The sequence below is a fragment of the Montipora foliosa genome, chromosome 11 (assembly GCF_036669935.1).
Source record: "Montipora foliosa isolate CH-2021 chromosome 11, ASM3666993v2, whole genome shotgun sequence".
Taxonomy (NCBI): Eukaryota; Metazoa; Cnidaria; class Anthozoa; order Scleractinia; family Acroporidae; genus Montipora; species Montipora foliosa.
In genome coordinates this window covers 42,676,625-42,678,625 of record NC_090879.1, presented here as the reverse complement: position 1 = coordinate 42,678,625, position 2,001 = coordinate 42,676,625, and the positions used below count along the sequence as shown (strand labels likewise).

The window sequence follows — 2,001 nt, the reverse complement described above, 5'->3', positions numbered from 1 at the left end:
GTTCGTATCCGGTGACATGTGTTCAACTTGTTAAAATGGACCGTTTTCAATTTTACATAGTTACTCTAAATTAAAATTACGGCGGTGAGCCAAATAGACCGTGAGTTAAAAGTTTCACAAAAAAGTAGAAAGATCACGTAATACTGTGAAGTGATCCTTACAATTGAAGGACTTAAGAAAATTTTTTGTCACCCATGATGCAAATCTATTGTCAATGAATGGGCTTATAAGACACCATGGACAACAGGAGTCGTTTCCAAAATGCAAAAGCTTCCACCACCAAATTCAATTATTCCAACTTATTGATGACTCAAAACCTCAAAATTTCGTATGGCCTTAAAAACGCAGAATGAAAAGTTCCCAATGGCAATGGAATCGCTTGACTGTGCAGGGGTTATCACGAATGAAATGACACAAAGTTTATTTCTCCACCTTTTGGTCAGCTGGAGATTTAGCAAGTACGACGGCAACGGGTACGAGAAATTCATCTTAAAACATACCTTTACGTTGTTCTAAGTTTTTGCAACTATTCTAAGTCTTTTGGTATGGATAGCGCGTATCAGCTAGGCAAACTCAAACTTAATTTGAAAAGTACAGTTACTTGGAGAGAATGCGCCAAAGTGTGTGACACACACAAGTACACATTGCAGGGGCACCATTTTTGTTCACCAAGTTCTGGTCGAGGAGGTCGTTGTTCAAGCTTCCAGATAACTTGAAACATCAAAGTTCCATCTAACGTTTTTTCGTTTCCATATATGATACTTTGACATTCCCTAAAATCGATTTGTTTACAATCATTTTAGACTGCGACACACCCATGGGGATCGAAAATGGACAAATTCCAGACTCCGGTCTAACAGCAGCCAGCACGGTTAGTGTGGTTGACATTTAAGTTGCCTTTAAAAAGGCATAGAAAGTTTATCTGTTATGCCCCATGATGCGCCCCTTCACTATACGCAACACCACAGTGCCTATTTTCTACCTTTCGTGGTTCAATCCTTACTCTTCACCCACGGCTTCAAAGGAACTCTCCACTTTTAATTGCAAGTTAAAACCGGAGAAATGTTTGAAAAAATTGACCGGAATGCTATTTTTTTTAAAAAATGCTTATTTCCTGGGCTCGGCCATCTTGAATAATTCTGACTTGTTAGGGTTTCTGTATTGTTTGTTCAAATAGGTTTTGCATGAGTATATAAATTTCGGAAACGTACGCTTCTTTTACAAATTTTTTGAAACAACTTTACCTAGAGAGGTTACTACCTGTGATTGTTGGAAAGGATGTTCCCTTAAATTTACGGGAAAAAAAGCGCTTCCGTTCTTTCAAGTAGAGTAAACAACCCTAAAATCAGTATAAGATTAGAGGCCTTGAATTGAATAGAAAGCGAAGGAAGTTTAGTACCCTTTACCATTTGGTCACGCCGCTGCCTCCCTCTTTAGTTGAAGACACACAACTGAAATCAATGACATAACTTATTCCTTTAGTATAGCGCTGGGTATGAGGCGAGCAAAGGTAGACTCAACCACCACAGTACGTATATTGCCCGGACTAACGACAGAGGACAATGGGTTCAGGTGGATCTTGGTAAAGTGGCCAAAGTGACTAAAATTGGAACTCAAGGCAGGTATAACTACGGACAGTGGATCACCAAGTACACCGTCTCTTTTAGCATCAACGGAGGATTCTTTCACTTTCAGTTGCATAAACCCTACACCTTCCCTCGAGTGAGTATCATTCCATCACCCAGAATTCTATGACAGATTAGGGACTTTAAAAATCTCTTAATGAGATCTGACCGTCAAAAAAGCCGAAAGCAGCAGCTACCATAATTGACGTTCGGCGATTTCTTCTGCCATGCAAAAGTTAGCATATGGATTTTATACAAGAGACCTTAAAGAAGGAATTGAGACATTTTTTGCCTTTAAACTAGCTGTGGAACCACTTGAAAATTTTTATTTGAACATGGCCTATTTTCCGGTATTTTTAGTGTGGGGGAAATTTTC

At 39.1% G+C, this 2,001-nt stretch overlaps 1 protein-coding gene across 1 annotated transcript in view; it reads left to right on the top strand.

The window, feature by feature from the left end:
* The first annotated feature begins 811 nt into the window (after window positions 1-811).
* The window catches only part of LOC137977155 (uncharacterized), a 20,420-nt gene continuing 19,230 nt past the window's right edge, over window positions 812-2,001 (top strand). Inside the window, exons 1-2 of the mRNA XM_068824430.1 lie at window positions 812-871; window positions 1,483-1,722. Of these exons, the coding sequence (XP_068680531.1) occupies window positions 818-871; window positions 1,483-1,722 (294 nt within the window). The 5' untranslated portion in view covers window positions 812-817. The remainder of the gene's footprint in view (window positions 872-1,482; window positions 1,723-2,001) is intronic.